General features: G+C 38.9%; 2 protein-coding genes across 2 annotated transcripts; one reads left to right on the top strand and one right to left on the bottom strand.

Annotated features, from left to right (window-relative positions):
- The first annotated feature begins 1,812 nt into the window (after window positions 1-1,812).
- Window positions 1,813-9,741, top strand: LOC149050234 (uncharacterized). Its single transcript, XM_089192289.1, has 5 exons — window positions 1,813-1,871; window positions 2,263-2,411; window positions 2,879-3,163; window positions 3,890-5,199; window positions 5,972-9,741. Exons 1-5 carry the CDS (start codon window positions 1,813-1,815, stop codon window positions 6,395-6,397), a joined length of 2,229 nt encoding a protein of 742 aa, XP_089048415.1. The 3' UTR covers window positions 6,398-9,741.
- Window positions 9,742-13,063: 3,322 nt separating this feature from the next.
- Window positions 13,064-17,470, bottom strand: LOC149050233 (uncharacterized). Its single transcript, XM_089195744.1, has 3 exons — window positions 16,096-17,470; window positions 14,882-15,407; window positions 13,064-14,352 (listed from the first exon to the last, which is right to left on the bottom strand). Exons 2-3 carry the CDS (start codon window positions 15,074-15,076, stop codon window positions 13,849-13,851), a joined length of 699 nt encoding a protein of 232 aa, XP_089051870.1. The 5' UTR covers window positions 15,077-15,407; window positions 16,096-17,470; the 3' UTR covers window positions 13,064-13,848.
- Window positions 17,471-21,331: the final 3,861 nt, after the last annotated feature.

Raw genomic sequence — 21,331 nt, 5'->3', positions numbered from 1 at the left:
TTATTGTTGTGATTTTTATAAGTAATTATTTTATTACTAGGATTTTGTACATTATTAATATTAAACCATTAAACCTTAAACCAATTATGGTTTTGTGTTTCTTTAGAATTAAACTTCCCTTGAATTTTTTCTGAAAAAGTTGGAATCAAATGACCCCTAATTGATTATTTATGTGGGGAGTGAACCTACAGACCCAAGCTCCATCCAGAAGTTCATAGATGTGAATAAACAGGTGCTACTGGAACGCAGCTGTAGCAGCTGGGTTTTGGCCTCTGGCGTGCATTTCCCAAACTTCTTGTGATCTCTAGTAATCCGGATTGTAATTTACATAAACAAAATGTTGTTACTTTGCCAACACAGCAGGGTGCTGGAAAAGCTGTTTGCACAGGTGGTGGCGTTCCTGAAAAAGCTGAGCTTCTTGGTCAAGATGGAGAAATGCTCAGTCACCCCATGCCACTGTATTGTCTTTCTAGCGGCTCATTTGGACTCAACAATAGTGACACGTTGTCTTCCTCAGTATTGTGAACGCACATCAACTTCTCCTCGTTCAAAGGAGTGGATAATTGAGGACTCTTTCCACTCTGATCAGATGCATGAGCCATGCTTCTCAGACAAGGATCATGCTTGCCCTGCTTCACTACAGAAGTCTCCAGTGGTTACACCTACAAGCGGTGGCTCAATATGGCCATGAGCAGAATGTACTCATCCCTTTAACCAGACCCTAGCCAACCTGGAGAGGTGGGTCTCAGAAAGCAATCATCTGAATGGCTGTCCAATACCACACCCCTGATTGGCCCTACCCTTTGGACTGATGTATCAAAAAAGGACTGAGGGGCAGCATACTAGGGAATATCTGTTGGGGGCCATTGGAATGTAAAAGAGGTAGAGGCACACATCAATATCTTGGAGTAATGGGCTGCCACTTTAGCCCTCAAAGCACTACTGCAGCACCTGCAACCTGTACCCAAACATGTCCACCTACAGGTAGACAACACAACCCAGTGGCCTAAATCAACAAGAGGGAGAACACACTGTCTCTCGGCTTATGAAAGGTGTTTTTAAGAGTAAATTTCTACATAGAATGTTAAAACAGTGTTGTCATTCTTCGAGTCTCTCAAACCACTTGAGGATTTGACATTAAAGCAATTGTCTTACTAAACTGTTCTATTGCTGGCCTTCACATCAGGAGCACAACCTCATGAACTGTTGTTAGTGGACTTGTCTTGTTCTCTCAAGAGGGAGGGTTCATGGGAATTCACTCTCCCTACAGATATCAAAACCTCCAGGCCTGATCACTTGGCCCACAAGTTTTGTTTTATTCCTTCTTTTCCAGAAAACGTGAAGACCTGTGTTGTTTGTAGCCTGGTGGCATACATAGAGAGGACAGAGATGGTGCAATGATGCAAATGTAGTGAGGGGCCCAGTTTGTGGCAGGCCAAGGAAGAGAGCATGGGGCCGCCTTAGTGTGTAGATTTGTTTAGTAATATTAAAATCTTCACCTGGACATCTATTTCACGTTACAGTTGTCCAAAGAAGAAGACAATCTAAGTTTAGATATGATTAATTACTTTATTTGAAGGAAAGTTGTCTGAGCAGAGGGCCACCTACTTATCCGAGCTACCCTGAGCAAGCCAACTTTTCCTACATTTCCTTACAAAACTCAGCCAACCATTTACATGAGAAACACAAAGTTGGCTCGGTCAGAAGGGCAACCTAGCCCAGGTCACCCTCCAAGCCACATCAACTTTTCTCCATATAAACACTTTGGCTTGCCCAGCTAGGTCAACTGGGTCAAGGCCAGACAATCAGAGCATGCACAAGTGCTGTCATTGTCAGAAGAATGGCATCAAGAAAGAAGTCCAGCTTATCAGGTAAGGAAGTGGTCTTGGAGCCCTGCTCTTGTGGAGTCAATTATTGACTGCTTGAGGGAATATTCAATACAGACAGGTAAACTCTGTTTACTTTAATCTGCGTTAGCTTCAGAAAGATAAGGTGAGCTTTCTGTTTCCCTTTGCTGATTGAATGAAATTCAGTCTTATACAAATTGTCCAAATTGTCTTGGCTTTTATCACCTCAGATTTTAGATATTTACGTATGAGCCCAGAGAGGTTCGAACATTTGTTGACCTTGGTTGGCCCCTTAAGAAGAAGACTACTAAAATGGGAGAACCATTTCTGCTGCAGAACGCTTAACCGTCACATTGCACATGTTGGCTGGTGGGGATGATCAACAATCATTAGCTTTCAGTCATCGCTATTGTAGGACAACTGTCAACCACATTCTGTGGAAGACATGCAGTGCAATTTGGAAGGCCCTGGGAGACATTTATGTAAGACCTCCAAGTTCACCTGATGACTGGAGAGAAATTTCAAGGGGATTTGAAGACCTGTGGAATTTACCTCACTGTGTTGGTGCAATTGATGGAAAACATGTCAATAGGAAATGTCCAAATAATAGTGGATCTTTATATTACAATTATAAAGGCTTTTTTAGCCTTGTATTAATGGCAATTTGTGATTCTCATTACAATTTTACTTTGGTAGATATTGGTGACTATGGGGGCAATAATGACAGTGGTGTCTTATCACATTCAGACATAGGAAAAGCCATCTAAGATGGCTCAATAAATTTCCCCAAACCTGAACACTTTGGAGTGTGTAATGTTTCCCTTTTACCTTACTTTTTGGTTGGAGATGAAGTCTTTGCCTTAAAGCCATGGCTTCAATGTCCCTATCCTGGGAAGTTATTGACCGAACACAAGTGGATATTTAATCATAGGTTATCCAGGGCAAGGAGGGTAATAGAGAATACCTTTGGTATTTTAAGAGCAAGGTGGAAGGTGTTTAAGACCCAATTTCTGCATCTGTTGACACTGAAGAGCTTATAGTTCAAGCAACTGTTTGTCTCCACAACTACCTGAGGCAAACTGAGACAGCTTTGTATTGTCCATCTGGAGTTGTAGACAGTATGGACCAAACAGGAAACATAAAGCACGGGGAATGGAGAAGTGTGGTGTCTGACACAGACACAGGTGCCCTGGTTGGGTTAAATAGAGTGAGAGGTTCTTGTTATATAGCTAATGGTATTCAAATTCAAGAAGCATTAACTGAATACTTTAATTTTGAGCAAGGGGAAGTGCGTTGGCAGTGGGCATATGTGAGAAGTACTGGCCCAGTTGCTTCATGGTTGTAGACATCTGTGTTATAATATATGCTTGATGTTTTCTATAGATTCGCTTCTTATAGAGAATACAGTAGTCAAAAGAAATGGTTGGGAAATTGTTTGAGTTTGTAGATGAATAAATCAACACTTTACTTCTATTTATCACAACATTTATTTTCAGAGGCAACAACATTGCTTACCTGTAAGTGTCCTATTCAGACTGGCCTTAAGACTAACTTGTTAAAGTTTTTAAAAGTACTGAAAAAGAAACAACTGTTCCAAGCTTCAAATTTATTAGCAACTTGACAATATCTTCTTCCTGTCAAGTGTGAAAAAAGCATTTGTACAGTCTCTCATCAACATCTAAAAAGTGTCAACGGCATCCATAAAATTGTGCATTCTTCTTATGCTTTTATAATTACTTTTGACACTACACAACATTGTAGAAGATATTGAGGATGACCCAAAGCCATGAAAAAACAGACTAACAGCCAAGGAACTCAATGCCTGGTATATTTGATCCATGACACACCATATAAACTGAAAACTATTCATGCAACAAGTTTACCACCACAGAAGCAATAATGAGACTTTTTTATTTACTTGCCTAATTGCAAAATAAACAATGTTAGGCTGATCTCCGGTGTAATAGCCACTGCTGACGTCATGAGTCACTTACCATCGGACTTCGCATAAATATAATACTGATAAAACGGTAATTGTGTAGTTCTCGGTAGTTCTCTGGTTCTCGTGGTTCCCTTAGTTTTCTTGGTTCTCGTGGTTCTCTTGGTTCTCGTGGCTCTTCTGGTTCTCATGGTTCTCGTAGTTCTCATGGTTCTCGTGGTTCTCGAGGTTCTCATGGTTCTCGTGGTTCTCGTGGTTCTTCTGGTTCTCGTGGTTCTTCTGGTTCTTGTGGTTCTTCTGGTTCTCGTGGTTCTCGGGGTTCTTGTGGTTCTCTTGGTTCTTCTGGTTCTCGTGGTTCTTCTGGTTCTCGTGGTTCTCGTGGTTCTCGTGGTTCTCGTGGTTCTCGTGGTTCTCGTGGTTCTCATGGTTCTCTTGGTTCTCGTGGTTCTTCCTCTTCTTCTGTTGAGTGCATTAACCTCAACTAGCGCGCTGATTGGAAAGAGCTCAGTACAGGTCTTCTCCACGTACAAAGAAGGGGGGAATCTTTTCGTTGTTGTGGTCTCCCCTTCAGGTTCTGGGAACACACCTGCATGCCATTTAGGATGCATAGATCCTATCGTGGAACATATGGAGCCCAAAATAGAAAAAAGCATCGTTATCGATGATGCGTCGAGTAATGGCCTGTTCAATCACTTCACTATGGGCAATACCAACCCTATCATCTGCATCGACGAGGCCCACTCATTTCTAACGAAGATTACGAGTTTATCGAAAGGTCCTCAAGCGAATCTGACCATGGAACGACTATGCGAGTGTTACGACGGCGATTGCTGGTACATGCTGAAGGGCAACAAGGGTAAACGTACAGGGGTCCCGTCGGCACAAGTCTCGCTCCTTGCATTCACTACCCCAAAGCAGTTCCTCGAAACGGTTTGGCCGAAAATGTTGTCTGCCGAAAATGGCCTAGCTGAGCGAATGCTCCTTTTCTACCAGAAAAAGGAGGAGAAAGACCTGGAGGTAATGGCCCAGCATTGCGAAGAGCTGGATAATTATCCTATCCAGTCTCTTAATGTAGTGCTTGAGCAAATTTATGTAGAACATAACAGTGTTCCACCAGTGAAGTACTCCCTGAGTGCAAGTGCCCATGAGGCTTTTTTCAAATTCGCTAAGCCTCAAGATAAGTTGCCAAGCACACAAGGGGCCAGCGCGGAAGAGGAAGCCAACTGCAACAATTCTAAGCGAAACAAACACGTACTCCGCCTTGCTCTCAGCATGCATGTACCATATGATCGCCTGAGCAAGGCCATAAATTTGGAGACAGGGGTAACAAGTCATAAAATTTCCTTGGGAACACTAAACATGGCAATAACTCTTGTCCAAAGCCTCGAGATTTACAAGGGAATTTCGCACACAGTGAGTAATGAAGTATCGCACGTGTACTTGTATGACTAGTTTCTTAGCTTGCTCTTATCGGTTATAAAGCTTTTGCAGTAGCAAAAATGTCAAGTAAAGTGAGAACCAGGAACATTGTTGTGCGAGTATATGGCCAAGGCAACCAAGGTGGTCGTAGTGAAATGGAAGATTGTTTGGAAGTTTGTTTCAATCCAGGGAACGAAGCCTGTTTCGCGGTGTACGACGGCCACGGTGGAACGAACGCGTCAAAATATGTCTAGGAAAATTTATGGAAAATGATCAAGGGACAGAAGGGATTTAACTCGGGTGAAAAAAAGTCTTCTGGGAAGGAGGGGAAGCAACATTTCTACAATCACACACTCATTTTTTGGGGTGTCAATTTGGCATTTAAAAGGACCAGGTTTACAACTGTGACAATATCAATAACAGCAAGTGCAATACTGTACTTACAATTTAAGAATAAGAACAAAAACTTCTCCTGTGCTAATATTTATCAAACTCTTGGTCATGGAATAAGGAAGCCAACATTCATGCCCCAACTCAACCAGAATCACTTTATTTTTGTAGAAATTTTTATGTGTGCCCATTCTCCCAAGGTGTCAGGACTTAAAAAGAAATTCAATTTCAAACCTCCCTGAGTTCCCTTGTGCATTTACATGTATGAATTAAGAAAGAAAAGGTATTTGCCATTTACCAGACCATGAAAATATAAAATCCAACTCAAAGTAAAATAATTTTAACTTATAGTGTTTTAAATTTAACTTTATCATAGGCTAGCAAATTTAATGGCTCTGCTAAGGTAATAAAAGTGGGTGTGGCAAATGAGGATGTTACCCTTAGAATCTTAACAATGAAAGGGCCATACACAACTGCCCGCCGCATCTACACAAGCTTTTCCTCGCACTGCTGTCCAAATGTCAGTCTGGTACAAAAGTCCATGCAAGATCTGGCAGCTGCTGGTCTTGGCATATTTAAAGTCATCAACAAACTGAAAATTTTTTATAAAATGCTGCCCAATAATAACCTTCAGCAGAAGCTGGCCAAATACAACATCTCTGTGCAAGACTACAGATCAACCTTCCTGAAGAATGATGACAAGCTTACTGCAAGCAATATCTTCACAATGTCAGAGGGTCATCCATTTCAAGCTGAACTCAATGCCTTTAGAGAGAGAGCAACATTGCCACCATTGCTTTAGTTGAAAAGAATGTTGAAATAATATTGTTACATGAAATTATTATGAAAACTTTAATAGAGATTTAATTGAGAGAAATTGAGAATACATGTAGCTTTCAATAGATATTTATTTAAGGGAAATTGAGAATACTGTTAAATAGACATTTATTTAAGAGAAATTATGAAAGACGTTGTGTAGGTCCAGAAAATATCTGTACTACCCCCCCCCCCCCACAGAAGGGATTGGAAATTCCTGGACAGGAGGGTGGGGTGTCAGAGACCCAAAAATTTAAAGCAATGTATGAACCTGAATTGGAATTTCCAGGGGGTTGGTGGGGTTTTAGGGAAGAGTGTCCAGTGTACTGTCATTGTTCCACCTGCTTTGAATTCCGTATATGATTTTATGGGGTTTTAGGAAAGAGTGTCCAGTGTACTGTCATTGTTCAACCTGCTTTGAATTCCGTATATGACTTTCCACTTAACCCTTCTGTTGAACTGTCATGATGTCGCCGCTTTCGAGCTGAACATGTAATTGATGCAGAGCCTGATGATACCTTCTTGCCTCTAGGATTATTGCAGTTTATACACTGACAGTATGCACTACACCCCATCACTTTCTGAAAACACTTGCAGCCACTCTTATATTCATGACAGGAAATGCTTCCTGTTTTTTTTTTTTAGCTCCCTGTCCACACCTGCATGTTATTTGATGCTGGTTACTACACTGAGAAGAAGGTACACTTCTCTGCTGCTCCTCATCTTGCTGTACAGCATTTTGCTGCTCAATGCCATCATAATGGCCAGCAAAGCGCATTTCATAAGCAAGATATATTGGATTGTCACTTAGAGTCCTGTCTCTTGAGAAAATTGGCAAAACTGGGAAGTTTAACATTGCTGTGAAGACCACAACTGAGATGCGCAATGCATTGGAGGCAGCAAGAGGCATAGAATTTCCAAGTTCTGATGCAAAGTGGCCATCTTGTAAAAAGGCATTTGCTTCTACTTCATAATCTTGTTCTGAAGTGAGGAAAGGCTCATAGGAAGAGGGATTGGCCAACCACTCTTTCACAATGATTTGTCGTAGTGCCATAGCCATTTGTTTAACATCTGTGTGAGCACCTTTCATTAACCCTAAATTTTCCACATGTGCCTTTGCCTCAGCACTTAAAGTGCCTTTTGCCAATTGCTGCTGTATCATAATTGCTAAAGACACAAAAAAACAATTTCCATCTCCAGGAATTTTGATTCGTTGCAAATTGTTTAAAAGAAGAAATGCATCAAGATCTGTTCCATGATACTGAGCATTACTTGTAACAGTAGATAAGAGACAAAGAACATTTTTAAGGTTTATCAGATCATTAGCACTTCGTGAAATAGATGCCTCACCCTTGATATCTTCCAGGTGTTTACTTAAAAAACTAAAGTTTGATGCTTGCTGAATAACATTGGCAATTTCTGCATTGTTGAGAAAATTAACACAGTCCTCATCATCACTTATGTCACAATTCTGGTCATCCAATAAGAGATTGTCATCATCACTTGATGTATCTGAATGTTCTTCTAGTAAATAGTTAATACAATCAATAGCTTCATCAATGTCTGACAAGTTTTCCACAAACTCGCAGTCTGCTGCTTCTCCATTCTCCTGAATAGTTAGAGAGCCACCAAACTGCTCATCAGTTGTGGAATCCTCAGTCATCACATTGTAAGTTTCCACAGGTTGAATATAAGTAACTTTTTTCCTCTTGTTGGTAAGCTTGCAAGATATTTTCTTTTCATTCCATTTGTAAAAGAATAACCCCAGAAATGCAAGAGCCAATTCTAGGCCGATCCTGGACCGTTTTAGAGACTTGTTTGAACTTTTGTCTATTGCTTCATTTCTATTTGTCCCTCCTGATGGTGGTATTCCAGACAAACAGCCTTTGATGACATGATGTTTCAGGTTATTAATCTCTTTTACTGCACTAGATGACAACAATGGAATGGAATCTATTTCAGCTTTGCTCCACTGCCTCATAAAAATCTCAATATTTTCCAGGATAACTTCTGGTGAGGGGGTGTCCATTGTTCTCTGTTCACCCCTATCCTTTGTATCACGGAAAAGTTGCCTTAAAGAGAGTATCATTTTCCTTTCAAGCTGTGTAACTGTTTCAGTACAACCTTTCTTTTTAGGGATTTTCTTTACAACTCTTTGTATTGCATGAAAAGGGTCCAATTTTATAGTTACATTGGGAAATATCTTTAATAGCTTTGCACGCCATGAACAGCAATTATCTAAAAAGAAAATTGCTGGCTTTTGTCCTTGTTTATCTAGCCTGTCTTTTACGAGTTGCAAAACATTTTCAATAGATGAAAACTTGGTTCCTTTACACAGCTTCCAGCTTAACACATGTCCCTCCTCATTAAGGACAATAAATAGTGTATCATACAGCTTCACCCATCTCTTATTAAACCAAATCCAATATTTGCAGACACCTTAAACGTATGATCACAACTTAGCCACTTCCTGGCTGTCATTTCACACATTCTCTTTGTATATAAATGCTCCTTCTCAAAGTAATTCCTGGCTATACAAAAGGCTATGATCTTCTCACCTGGTTGTTGAAATCTTTGGTCAAACTCGGGAAAACAGAGACAAATGTTTGAATTTTTGTTCCATGCAGAGATATAGGCTTCCCTTGGTGAACCATAGGCATCGTACATTGTCTGTAGCCAGAGAGTTTGAATTTCACTAATCGTCAACCCAGCATTTGCATGAGAGATAATAAAGCTGTGCAGTTCTCTCATCACTCCGGCCTTGTGAAATAAGATGAATGGAATAGGCAATATACCTTTAACTTGTGACAAAACATAGGGATCGTGGGCAATTATTTGGTGTTTCCAGTCACAAACATATACTCTACTAACTAGTAAGACATTGTTCGTTAAACCGTAAAGGCGACGTGGTTCATCACATTTTGTTCTACCGTCCTTCCATCTTGTAGCTCTAAGAGACTGATTCATTCCAGAATATTCAAGGCAATTGGGACAACATAAGGTACTATTCGAAGAAACACTTAATGGATCCCATAGTATGATATCATGTACAACATAATCTTCAGGATTACTGGATGTTGGCCTTCTCTGATCACCCCTAATAACCACACCATGTTGCAACCATATTAAATTCGCATTCGATTCAGATGAATGAATGCTCAAAACAAGCTGTATAAATCTGTAACTTGCTTCCGAAATTGGCATGTTGTAAGCGTAGGAGAAGCCCAAGATGTTGAAAGCCACCAAAAGATACACAACTTTGGTAAAACACTTCATTTCTTGTGATAAAACTACGATTTTATTGACCCGTTCGACACACAGCCGATCTCTGACTAATGGGAAATACCACTGGCGAAAGTATATGTGAGCCTGCACAATCTCGCTTTTTACTTCCGCTTGAACCGGAAATGAAGAAAATAACATGGAACCACGAGAACCAAGAGAACCAGAAGAACCAAGAGAACCAAGAGAACCACGAGAACCAGAAGAACCAAGAGAACCAGAAGAACCAAGAGAACCAAGAGAACCACGATAACCACAAGAACCAGAAATACACAATCACCGTTACTGAGAGTTATATTACGTGAAGTCTGATAGTATAAGAACCACGAGAACCAGAGAACTACCGAGAACTACACAATTACCGTTTTATCAGTATTATATTTATGCGAAGTCCGATGGTAAGCGACTCATGACGTCAGCTGTGGCTATTACACCGGAGATCAGCCCAATGTTACGTTCAAATTCATGCTACATTTAAGTAACATTACAGCAATTAGCTGAAATATTCACTCAAAAATGACTTGTTATAATATTAGTCTGCTATTATAAATCAAAGTTATAAGCATTTTGTTCACCCACTAAGATGAAAAATAAACAATCTTGTGTTCAATACTCCAATATCACGCACCGCCATCTTGGATCGAGGGCCGCACCAAAACGAGGCTGGACGGGCATCCTGGACGACATGCTTGTTTGGCCAATATGGCTGAAGGTGGATTTTCTACTGCGTGGTCAAAATCTCTCCGCAATGTTCCGTTTTTTGACGCCTCTTTTATCGAGACATGGCTTGAGACCGATGGAGAAGTCCCGAAGAAGGTGGTAACTCGTGGTTATAGTAACTTCTGCGAAGGGTATACCTTCGATGTCAAAGGTAAAAGTTTCATTTCAGTCTCAAATTTAACTGCAACACTGGTGTGATTTCACGCTATGCATGCTTCTTTAAGCATCTTAGATGGTGCTTTTTTTTCGTTTATTGCACGATTCGCCAGTCGAAATCTCTTGTGCAAAATCTATAGTGTATTAAACTTCCATATTCGCACTTTGCTTTCACTAAAAACTCAGGATACAGAAGTAATTGCTAGAGCTCGAAGCTACAAATCACAGAGAAAAAATGAAGAGCCATGGAGGTTACAGGTAAGCTTATTTATAATACTTAAGTTTTGTCTCAGCTCGAACTTTGCTTGATGTAATTTTCATACGAGTTAATTCTTAAAACATACACACACACATTCACAGCAGATACTTATCCATTCAATTTTTTTTAGGTTGAGATATCAAGGACTCCCGAAGTTAAAATAACCAGTACCTCCGGCAACTGTGAAGCAGGTGCAGGGCTCTGTAACCATGCAATAGGGCTGGTTTACCTCCTTGAGCATTATAGAAAACTGGGCTTAAAAAGTGTATCTCCTGCCACGTCAAAAACAAGTCTACCACTAACATGGCACCTTCCTCAAAGGACAACAGGAATCAATCCCCGCGAGGTGCAAGAGGTGCTGGTGCAGCAAGTGAAACCACCGAGCAATGATGCAACACAAAAAAAGAAAATACGCAGGTTAGATGGAGTACGGTCCACTCTGTATAATCCGATTCTGGAACATTTTGGTTTACCCAAAATCATTGATTCTGTGAGAGACACATTCAAACAATATGAAGACATGCAAGTAAACAGTATTGTTCCAGAAACTGACAGTTTGGACTATGTGAATAGTAAACTAGGGAGAGTAGCTCATGGCTCAGTTACATCATACCAACAACGTCAGAACACAACCAATGATCCAAAAATTCACATTAATGTTGAGGGGCCACAGGAGCCACCGCCTTTTGGTGTACCATTGCTTAAAAGCAATTATACATTTGTGCCTACTTTGGCAGAACTTAACTTTGCTGAAGGGCTTAGTGCCTCACAAGCACAATCCTGTTTATATGAGGAAGAAACAAGGGAGCAGTCTGATACTCAGAAGTGGCATGATCTGAGGGCACAGAGGCTATCTTTGAGTAAATTTAAAGTTGTTTGTGCCCGAAGGGCTGACTTTGAATCACTGGCAGCAAGGCAACTAAAGAAGACTGTGCAAACTGCAGCCATGAGGCATGGTATTAATACAGAAGAAGAGGCAGCATCTGCATATGCTGATGTTTTCCCTGCCGGGATTGTTATCAACCCATCATGTCCACATCTGGCTGCCTCTCCAGATCGAAGGGTCTATGATCCCTCTGAAAACAATCCGTGGGGGCTGCTGGAAATCAAGTGCCCTATTACGGATTCAATCTCGCAGCTGAAATATCTGAAATGTGTAAATGGGGTTTATAAACTTCGAAAAACACATAGCTATTACTACCAGATCATGGGACAGATGATGTTGACAGGTTGTGAATGGGTAGATTTTTATGGTTATTGTAAATCTGACTTTCATTTAGAAAGAGTGAGGTTTGATGCAGAATTTTGTTCAGAGATGAAGATAAAATTAGACAAATTTTATTTTGAATACCTCCTCCCTGAACTGTTAAAAAAAAGTGGGGGCATAGCCTGCTTTGTGAAGCATAGTTAAAAAAATCTGTATGACTAAGCCTAATGTTTTGATAAGTGCTTGAAATGGGATGTATCACATGAAAAAATTTCAAAAAAACATCCAGGTTTTTTTGCTAATTCCCATTTTTAGAAAAAACACATTAATGGGAAAAAGAGCGATTTCCAATTTTTCTACTGAAATAACATTAATGTGTTTTTTGAATTTAAGTGTTTTTTTTAGCAATTAACATTAAGACTGGGAAAAATCATGGATGGTTTTACATTGAAATCCATTTATGGGATTTTAGGGAACTTAAAACATAATTGTGATTTATAAAAACCATGAATGTGTATAACATGGGACCATTATTGGTATATTTATTTCCCATCAATGCGTACGCCAATAACCATTCATGTTATGCTATTTGACATTAATGGAATATAACATAAGCCTAAACCATTAATGTGTAAGGCTAAAACCATCAGTGGTTTATTATTTAAACCATTAATGGGATAGAGCTTCAGTTAAAAACCATTAATGTAAGATTGGAAACATCAATGCTTTCTTTCAAGGAACTTAAAACATTGATTTAATTTATAAAACCATGAATGTATATGACACTGGACCATTATTGGTTTATCTATTTCCCATCAATTGTGTTCTCTAATAACCATTTATTTTACATAAATGGAATATATGACGTAAGCCAGGCTGCATGCATAAATTATATTAAATAAATGTGTAAGGCTAAGACCATCACTGTTTTTTTTTTATAATTTTAGAGGAGTTTCAGTTAAAGACCATTAATGTAAGATTGAAAATTAAACGTCAATTTTTTTAATGTCATTAACAAAACGGTTTGTGTATTTTAATCATTTCCCATCAAATTATGAATCTAATTAGACACTTGTGTTTAATTAATTTCTCATTAACGGAATACAATCTACAGCATCAGTTGTTAACAGCAATAATGTAAGTTAAAAACTCCAAATTATGTCTTTTTTACTTTTAGCCATAAATGGGATACCAGATCAGCTAATAAAATAAAATAAAATGCAATATCAACTATCAGTGGTTTGTTGTGACTTGTGTCTTAGTAAACCATAAATAATTGAGACTTGCGTTTGCGTTTTGATGTTGGCTGATTTATTGTTTTATCTTTATAAAACATCATCATAATGTTTCATACCAGTAATCAAAATAATGAATCACCGATGATAAAAACAGCTTAGCATCTCAGGGTGTTCTAAAGTGTTTGTCCATTAATAATCAACTGGCACCATTTCCCATATGTCCTCATTCCAGTCTCCATCAGCATTATGAAGTAAAGTGTTCCAGGAAACTTTATCACTGGCTAAACGAGGATTTCTTTCTGGGGAATACATAGCAATAACAGACCCATATACATCTTCCCTCTCTCCAACCTTGTTGTAGTACAGAACTTTGGCAATTTGGTGATTTGCATCAACACTTAACACCCTTCCAAACCATGGCTGGGGATCAGTTCCGTTGATGAAAACCATCTCTCCTTCCTTTGGGTACAATGGTACTACCACATCGTTTGGAGACAGTGGCATGCTCTTCCTCATAAAATCGACAACAATTGATTCTAAAGGCTCAGAAGGATTAGGAAAAACTATAGCCTTTCTCAAAATACTTGGCGCCGATACAATAATCTTCTGAGAAAGACTCCCATGGCATAAAATGGGAAGCCAGTACTTGCAAATGTTACAAGTTTACCATCATCATCTTGTTTAGTTGGAAGTAACTGGCCTTGAATAAACTTGTGGTATTCTCCTTCAATCTCAAGACCTAGAAATTTTTCTACCAAAACAACTGATTGGACATTGTTCATGTTAAGAAAAACATGTTCTCCTGTCCTGTACAATAGGCCCTGACCTTGAATACCTTGTTGTGGTAAAAGAAGACTTCTGTAAGCCAAAGCTATCTCCGGAACAAGAACTTCACCACTTGATGTACTTGACCCAGTAAACTTTGATTTGATGAGATCCACATCCTGTTTTGACAGCTGGACTTCATTTCTCTCAGACCCACCAACAAGAATTCCCTTTTTGCTGTAGTTCTCATGACGAGGTGAGGTTTTGGCAATGTCACTTAAGTGTCTTGCTCCTTCCAAACTGGTGGCACTCATCTAGAAAAAAAGTTAATATTTTTCTCAGTCAGATTGTAGCTTAACATAATTATAAGAACTAAAGTTAATTTGGCTAAAGATCACTGTATGAATTATCACTGACATGAGAACAAGAAATGGAACGGAGGGTTTAAAGTTTTGTGTAGTTTTTCTTCCATACAAAAGCTAACTTTAACTTTTCAAATTTTTAAATCACCGTGGAAATCATCTTTTTTTTTTTTTTGGCTTAGCTTAACAATATTATTTGTAGTCCTAACCTTTCTTTAGGATTCATTTACATGCCTTAAGTATTAGTGGACTGCATAACAATGGAGTTACAATTATATCATTTAATGTAATGTCTACAACAAACTAATGGCTTCATGACTGAGTCTGTAATTACTGTATGTAAAGTTAAGGCAGCCCAGGAATTCCTTTTTGTTCACAATTACATTCTGAAATGTAATTACATTATGGCGACTTTCAGTGTAAAATTTACATGTACAATGCAGTGATGGCATTTTATGGCTACTAACAACTTTTCAAATACCTTTTCCAGGCAGAACTTGTACTGTTTGGGCTGGTCCTTGATGCTAGAGGAGAGATGTTGAAGCAATTCACGTCGTGCTTCTTTTTTGGCATAGGTGCATTCAATGTTCTTAAAGTTGGACTTTGTTGTAACATACCTCCGCACTGCCCTTTCAAATGGAAAACACCAGTAGTTGTCAGGGTGTGAAAACCGCATAGCATCGTCAGGAATATGAAGAAGGTTGTGCTCAGTGACTGTACATGAAGTCAGACCCCTATGCTCTTCAGTAAGTAGCGTTGAGTTAACTTGGAGAAAAGATGAACATCATCGAGCACCCATCCATCCCGTTTACAGAAGACAAGTTCTGTCATCCTGACAGTAAGTTGCCAAATGTGATAATCCATATCTTCTAAGAGGTCAGCAAATATTACAAATGCAAATGCAAATATTACTTCAGAGGCTGGAAAGGCAAATTTGTGGAGTTCTTCTGCCTTCCAAAAGGCCAGGCAAGAACCATAACCATTAGGAATTCTTCCATCTTTCAATTCTACAGTTATAATAATCAGAAAATCAATTGTACAGTTCTGTTGTATAAAGTAATATATGTAGTGTACGCTGGGTAAAAATTTACAATTTACTGCTGCAAATAAGTGAAACTGCACGAAGAATTTACAAGACCAAGTAAGTAACTGTCAGGAATGTGTCCTTTTTTACTGTATTTTCTAACTTCATTACAGAAATTTTTCAACCGATTGCATTTGCTCGAAGTGTTTAAAAACAAATTTAAATGCATAATGTAGCAGTAGTTTCTCAAACAAGAGGAAGTATTTGTATTTCAAACCGTCACAATTTAATAAATCTATGTATGAATGGTTGTCTTAAATATTGGATATAAATTTCCACAATTTTTTTAAATCTAGGAAACGAGTTTAACACTCTGAATTAAATCGCTGATAACAAGGGAGAATCTCATGGAATATTAATAATCATATTTGAGTCAATGAAAACAAACAAACCGGTGCCATGTGTGTTTGACAGTTTCGGCCAAAATCGACCAAAATCTAATGTAATGAGTCTATAGTTCCTCTGGATATGAATCGAGTACGCAATTCACGTGTAAGAAGCAAGTAAGACGGGAACTAACTGAGTCTTAAATCGAAAAACTTCAAGAACATATATATCAAAAGTGCACACGTGCGTTTGACAGCTCGCTGTAGTCACGACTCGACACTCACCTGAAAAAGCGTCCCTTCATCTCGCTTTATCGCGGCAATCCACTTCGAAAGTTGAAAAACAAAAGAGCACATTGATATGGTGAACCTCCACTGATAAGATTCATCATTTGTTCATACATCAAATTGCATTTTCACCAGAATTTTTTTGTTTGGGGGCAACTGTTTTAGCTGGGATGTGATTAAATTACCAAATGTTTCATCGTCATCCTTTTCCTTTTCCTGACTTCTGTAGTCCTTGACAATACTTGCTACAAGTGACTGAATTAATGCCATTTCTGCTTCTTCTGCAACATTTTGTGTTTTCTTTGACTCAGTGCTGGATTGTTTGTGGAACCTTCAGGAAGGCCTCTTGGCTTTAGTCACTTTAGTTGGTGTGGGTTTCACTGGTGGCTGAAAGGTGTTACTCACAGCCTCAATATCTGGGTTTATACTTCTGGCTGTGTCACTGCCTTCATCATTTGAATCAGAAATATCAATGCTCTCAGTTTCAAAATTTGATTTTGTGCTTTGTTCAGTAATAAATGGCTCCAGCCATTGTAAGTAAGGATATACCATATTTTTTCGGTTATAAGGCGCAGCATTTTTCAAAGAAATTTTACCTTACCACCTTTGAATTGTCTCAGATTCGGTGCGCGTCTTATACCCAAGTATTTTCATGCAACGAAATTCAAGAATGTCCTATTTTCTATCTTTAACCTGGTATAAAACAAGATAAATAGATAGAAGGCTGGAAATATTGGTTATTGACTTCACTCGACTTGGTGGTTCTGGAAAGAACTGTTCTATTAATGCTGCTGCAGGTATGTTTTATTCTCCTTCCTCACCTTCACTGTCAGTCTCGAATTCATTGTCAATAATCTCCTCTGCATCTTCCGTCTCTTCATTCCCTTCCTCCTTCTCAATTAAATCTTGAGGAATTCTGTTCCAGGCACATGTTTAAGATGTGGCTTAACTGGTAGTCATGACGTCTCTGGGCCCTTAACACAAACCAAGTTGCACCAAGTTGTTTTCACTCTCATAGATACAGCGTGGCAACATTTCCAGTTGTTGTACCACCTATATATGCTTTGAACTCCGGATTGGAGCTCAGTTCCTCCACCTTTAACCAAACATTACGCTATTAACTGAGAGACTTGCTAAAAATAGAACAGTACAGTGTTAAAGGACAAGTGCAAATTAGTGCAAATTGAAGACAAAACAATTCTTTATCGTACCCTGACTTCTTTGATCACTAAACCAGTCTGCTAAGCGTTGATCCAGTTCTGGGTATTTTGGTTTGTACCAACCCATGGATGCATGTTTGGCAGTCATCTTTAACTTGCCATTAAACAGCATATGCTGTTGGTTTTCCCATTTGTGAACCATTAACTTGAATATTCCGCGTGCAATTTCCCGCTTGTTTTTCACTGCCTCTCCTTCCGCTACTATTTTCAACTTAAAGTTCAGATCGTTTTGCCTTTTGTTAAAAAAAGGTGTCATGACTGTAATTAGGAACTTTGAAAACGCTATTGTTTTGAAAGTGAAGATAGTGAAAAAGCGCAAAGTTGAGATTGCGTCTTATATCTGGGTATTTAGGCGAAATTTTTGGTTTAACAACTTGAAAGAAACGAGTTAAAAAATTCAGGAGTGTGCCTTACAACCACGAAAATACGGTATTTCTGATAGATTTGATTTCACCTCTAGAACATTATCACGACCTGTCCCAGAAACCTTGACTTTCTTGATTTTTTCTTCTCTCTACTGTACCTGTTATGCAAGTTTTGGAAATATGCTTGTGCCTTGTCTTTGGAGAAATTTTACTCCAGTTAAGGAGGCTCAAAAGAGTTTTTTGACTGCATGGAGAATGGATCCAAAGATACACGCAAGCAAAGTACTTGCGAGAGAAATAAGCGATGGCGCGCGCGATCGCATCTAGCGTATCAAAAATGCCGGGTACCTTGACTGTTTCTGATGAAGGTAATTGTTAAAAAACAAAAATGGAAAGTTTACTTCTTGGAAGCAGGCAGGAAAAAGTTTAGACAGCAGGACTCTTGCCGAAATGGGTTGTAAACATTTATTTAAAGAGCCAAAAGAGGACTGCAAAATTGACACCCCACCAGCAAAGACGCGACGACTGCGCTTGGTAGGTGTTACCTTGTGCAGTGGAAAATTTAAGCGGATCCTTCCAAGTGTTGAGATTTGTCTCTTATTGAGTTTAATTCCTATAAAAATAAAATGAAATAATCAAGAACATTCTTAAACAACACACAGGAAGATGAAAAGGAAAATCAATTAATTGTTAGATCCAGGATGGTGAATATGGACAGTTTTATGAAGGAAATGGAGAAGTGTAAATATTGCCATATGGGTAAACATATTTTTCATGCAAACAAGAGATCGAAAAAATCGTGGATGAGATCTTATTTCAATTCAACCACAGACGGTATAATTAAAATAAAATATTTATCCTAAACTTGTGAAAAAAAATTGTTTTCATTTCACAAGATAAACTACATATTACAACTAGGAAGTGAAAGCTACCTCACAATGGTTAAGAAAGGATTGTAAATTTTTTCCCCATATTAAACGGAATATGGAAGTTCATGGTTATAACAGTGACATTAAATAATATCAAGCTAAAAACCTGGTGAAAATTACAACTGAAGCATACAGCCCTTAGCAAGATTACACAATTAACCCAAATTTACATAATTATTTGTTCCAGAGGGGTTAATGTTGAAGGATGTAGAATTATTTCTGAAGAAATATTCCAGAGTTCTGCTGACTACTGCCGGTGAAACCCACTTGCCTCAAGAAGAGTTAGTGGAATATCAGGTTCTTAGTAATGAAGACATTCCCGCCAAAGTTTGGGATAAAGCTGAAATACAATTGACAAGCAAAACTAAGAAGAGAAATCATCATCCATTTTTAGGCTTTGCTCCCAAATAAGAGGGAAGGGAAAAGAAAGCACATATTCAATTTCTCTCTTGCTTAAGCTACAAATTAAAACTGAAATATGCCTGTCAAGGAGCAGTCAAGGAGGTGACAAATGCATCTATGGCAACCCAAACAGAGGCCTTTAAAGGCAGGCTTTCCTTGGCTAGGGCACACTGCAAACTAGCCATACCAACTGCACAGCCCACTGCTTGTGTCAGTCAGCCATGCCCTGCTTATACAAGAAAAGAGGGACTCCGGCAACGGAGACATTTGTCCTTGCTTGAATATAATTGTTTTATACTAAGCAATAAAGGAACATGTCCACTAAACCCAGTTAAAAAACCAGGCCAGGTTATGGTAACAAAATTTGACAATTTTTTCCGGTTGACTATCTATGTTGAGCATGATTGTTGGTAGGTCATTGCAGACAACTTCTCTTATGAAGCCTGGAAAAGTACTTTTCTTGAGTTTCATCACTGCAAGCAACGGGTCATTGCCTTTTTTAGCTGCTGTGCCAGGTGTAAGGCCTACTTTTTGCTTCGTGTTCTTAGCCTGGCTTGGAAGGGTGACAGTGCTGGCAGCAGTAACCCCTCTAACTGGTTTGACAGTTTAGAAAAGATGCTCTCCTGATGTTGAACTTCACATCTGCAATATTCTTTGCCAACTTTTGTTTGGTACTTTCCTTTGTTCTAATGTGAAATTCGGGACATGACTTACACACATTTGGTGTCCAGCAAACAACAATGTTGGTATACTTTTGACCAGTTTTGCTGAGAGCAACAACTCGACCATCTCCATCATTTTTAACACTGTAAGACCTACATCGGCTACCCTTTAATGTCCATGCTCCATTGTCATCAGCAGACACACCTTTCCACTTTGAGAGCTTTGCGAGATTAATTATAAATGATTCGTTTTCCTGAATGGAATTGGGTATGCTGGTGCTGACAAGCTGTATGTTGTCATTTGGACAGGTCATCATCAGTGGAACCACAAATGGGCTTTCTAGACTCTCCAAGTTGATCATTTTCCAATCTTTATTACCTCAAAATGTTAACACATCTTTTAGCTTGAACTTCCTTGGTGAGTGAGACACATCAACCTGTCATCGAAAATGCTGTTTCAAGCAATTCTTTCTTCTAGCACAAATTCTTTTGGAGATCATTTCCTGAACTAAAGGAAGAAAGCACGCTACAATCATAGTCACAAGTATTTTAATGTATATTTTTTCATTAATTTTGCTGTCTCACACCCTCAGGCCATGTTGTTGAAAAATATTCATCTGAAACATGACCCTATGCGGGGGTTACCATTTTTCAACATTGTAAGTAGAACAGGGGTGCTGAAAGTTATTTTACAGTTCAATATGATCGTGACTTACAACTTTTACAAGTTTTCGAACAAAAGATATCCAAGAAAGACAACAACAATGTTTCTACTCTTCATTTCTTTTTCAAACTGAAGACTGACTTGAGCCAAAATTCATTTCCCCTCTATAACTAACATGCAAATAAAACTGGTAATTCCAGTCTAAAAGAGAGTGCTGTTGAGAGGTGAAAAAAAGAGTGGGATTTTAATTGAAAAGTGATCAACATAAACTTGCTTAAAATCCCTAACCTAAGACAAATTTATCTAGTGGTAAGGAGGGGAATTGAGAGTTGAGTTTCTGAGTTTCTTGTGCAAGGAAGACTTCATCATCATCATCATTTTCGTTATCAACAGAGTCACTGAATACGCGCCTCTGAAGACTAAGACCATTACTCTTTGCCCAACCGCCCTATGGTACACTGAGGAAATACGATCTGAAAAGAGAAAACGCAGAACTCTCGAGCGGCGCTGGCGTTCTTCAAAACGAGAATCGGATTATTCTAGATGCCTTAGAGTGAATGCTTTGATCAAGAAAACGAAAGTTGACTATTACTCAGGCATTATACGGGAGAGTAGTAATAATCCCTGAACTCTTTTCAATACGATAAATAAGCTCCTACATAAGCACTTGCCAGCGGAGTATCCTTCAGGGTGTGCATCTGATGGTGATCTTGCTAACAAGTTCATTGACTTCTTTAGTGAAAAGATTACAGTTCTGCGAAACTCACTTGACTCCACATCTGATATTGTTGTGGAGTCCGATGGCATTGTCCATCAGTGTGCCTTGTCATGTTTTAAGTCTGTAACATCGTCTGATGTCTCGGAATTACTTAGTAAGATGACCATCAAATCCTGTCCTCTTGATCCCGTCCCTGCTTCTGTTTTAAAGCAGTGCACATCAGGTCTTTTGCCTGTTATGACTCAAATTGTAAATCAGTCTTTATGTCTAGCT

This window comes from Pocillopora damicornis, chromosome 2 (assembly GCF_964200805.1).
Source record: "Pocillopora damicornis chromosome 2, jaPocDami1.2, whole genome shotgun sequence".
Lineage (NCBI taxonomy): Eukaryota > Metazoa > Cnidaria > Anthozoa > Scleractinia > Pocilloporidae > Pocillopora > Pocillopora damicornis.
The sequence above is the reverse complement of the archived record's forward strand: the minus strand, read 5'-3'. Positions and strand labels throughout refer to the sequence as shown.

Bases quoted from the DNA above. Each gene is read 5' to 3' on its own strand.
- LOC149050234 (XM_089192289.1), top strand. From the start codon at position 1,813: ATGCACAAGTGCTGTCATTGTCAGAAGAATGGCATCAAGAAAGAAGTC. The intron at 1,872-2,262 runs GTAAGGAAGTGG...TCGCTATTGTAG, and splicing joins AAAGAAGTCCAGCTTATCAG to GACAACTGTCAACCACATTC. The intron at 3,164-3,889 runs GTACTGGCCCAG...GTAATTGTGTAG, and splicing joins GCAGTGGGCATATGTGAGAA to TTCTCGGTAGTTCTCTGGTT.
- LOC149050233 (XM_089195744.1), bottom strand. From the start codon at position 15,076: ATGCGGTTTTCACACCCTGACAACTACTGGTGTTTTCCATTTGAAAGG. The intron at 14,353-14,881 runs GTATTTGAAAAG...CTTTTTTTCTAG, and splicing joins ACAAGTTCTGCCTGGAAAAG to ATGAGTGCCACCAGTTTGGA.